Below are 1,136 nucleotides of genomic sequence, written 5' to 3'. Positions count from 1 at the left end.
TGTTGGATTGGAAAATTTTCACATAAAATTCCTCTTGTCATTTAACTTTTATTCTCTGTGTGTGTACTGTCGAACCTGATAGAGAACCTGGTTCTCTATAGAAGTTTTTGGACCCATACATTCTATCAATTGGTATCAAAGTAGGTTCTTTCTATTAGGTTAACAACTAGAAAGGATCCTCATAGCTGCTCCTACTAACTTCAAAGAAGGCCAGTCCACGTACAGACCTCCTAGGTTCAATGGTCAATACTATGGGTGGTGGAAAACTAGGATGCATGACTTCATCATGGCTGAAGACTCTGAGTTATGGGATGTAATATGTGACAGACCTTTTGACCCTACAAAGAACCTTGGTGATCCAGCTGTAGCCATTCCCAAGACGTGTAAAGAATTCGATGATGCTGATGAAAAGGCCATAGAAATGAATTTTTGAGCAAGGAAAATTCTTGTGTGTGGTATTGGCCCTGATGAATATAACGGATATGAGCTTGTCAATCAGCAAAAGAGATCTGGGAGGATCTTAAGATAGCTCACGAGGGAACAACTCAGGTGAAACAATCCAAAATTGATATGCTCACAATAGAATATGAACTCTTCAGAATGAAAGATGATGAATACATCCAAGATATGCATACTCGATTCACCTCCACTATCAACGAGCTTCACTCTCTTGGTGAAAGTATTCAAAGAACAAGCTTGTTAGAAAAATCCTTAGTGTACTGCCCAGTTCTTGGGAAAGCAAAGTTAACGCCATTACAGAGGCTAAGGACTTACAGACACTGACCATGGATGAACTCGTTGGAAACTTGAAAACCTATGAAATGAAGAAGAAGGTCAATAAAAGAAGAGAGCCCAAGAGAGAGAAGAAATTGTTCCTCAAGACGGACAACAATGACTCAAGTGGTGAAGTCGGGGACATGGCTTACTTGAAAAAAAGGTTCCAGAAGATGGTTCGCAAGAATGGAGGCATTCCAAAAAGAGGTAGCTCTAGCAAGCCCATAAATTATGACCTTTGTCATAAATGTGGCAAGCTAGGAAACTTCATCAAGGATTTCCCCCTCCTAAAGCAAGATCAGTATAATAATAACTTTGACAAAGCAGCAAAGATGAACCAGGTTCCTGACAAACGCTTCAAG

General features: G+C 40.0%; 1 protein-coding gene across 1 annotated transcript; it reads left to right on the top strand.

Moving 5' to 3' along the window:
• The first annotated feature begins 286 nt into the window (after positions 1-286).
• On the top strand, positions 287-783 carry LOC138873587 (uncharacterized). The gene is made up of 2 exons (XM_070152059.1): positions 287-383; positions 500-783. Exons 1-2 carry the CDS (start codon positions 287-289, stop codon positions 781-783), a joined length of 381 nt encoding a protein of 126 aa, XP_070008160.1.
• The last annotated feature ends 353 nt before the right edge of the window (positions 784-1,136 follow it).

This window comes from Nicotiana sylvestris, chromosome 7 (genome assembly GCF_000393655.2).
Source record: "Nicotiana sylvestris chromosome 7, ASM39365v2, whole genome shotgun sequence".
NCBI lineage: Eukaryota > Viridiplantae > Streptophyta > Magnoliopsida > Solanales > Solanaceae > Nicotiana > Nicotiana sylvestris.
The sequence above is the reverse complement of the archived record's forward strand: the minus strand, read 5'-3'. Positions and strand labels throughout refer to the sequence as shown.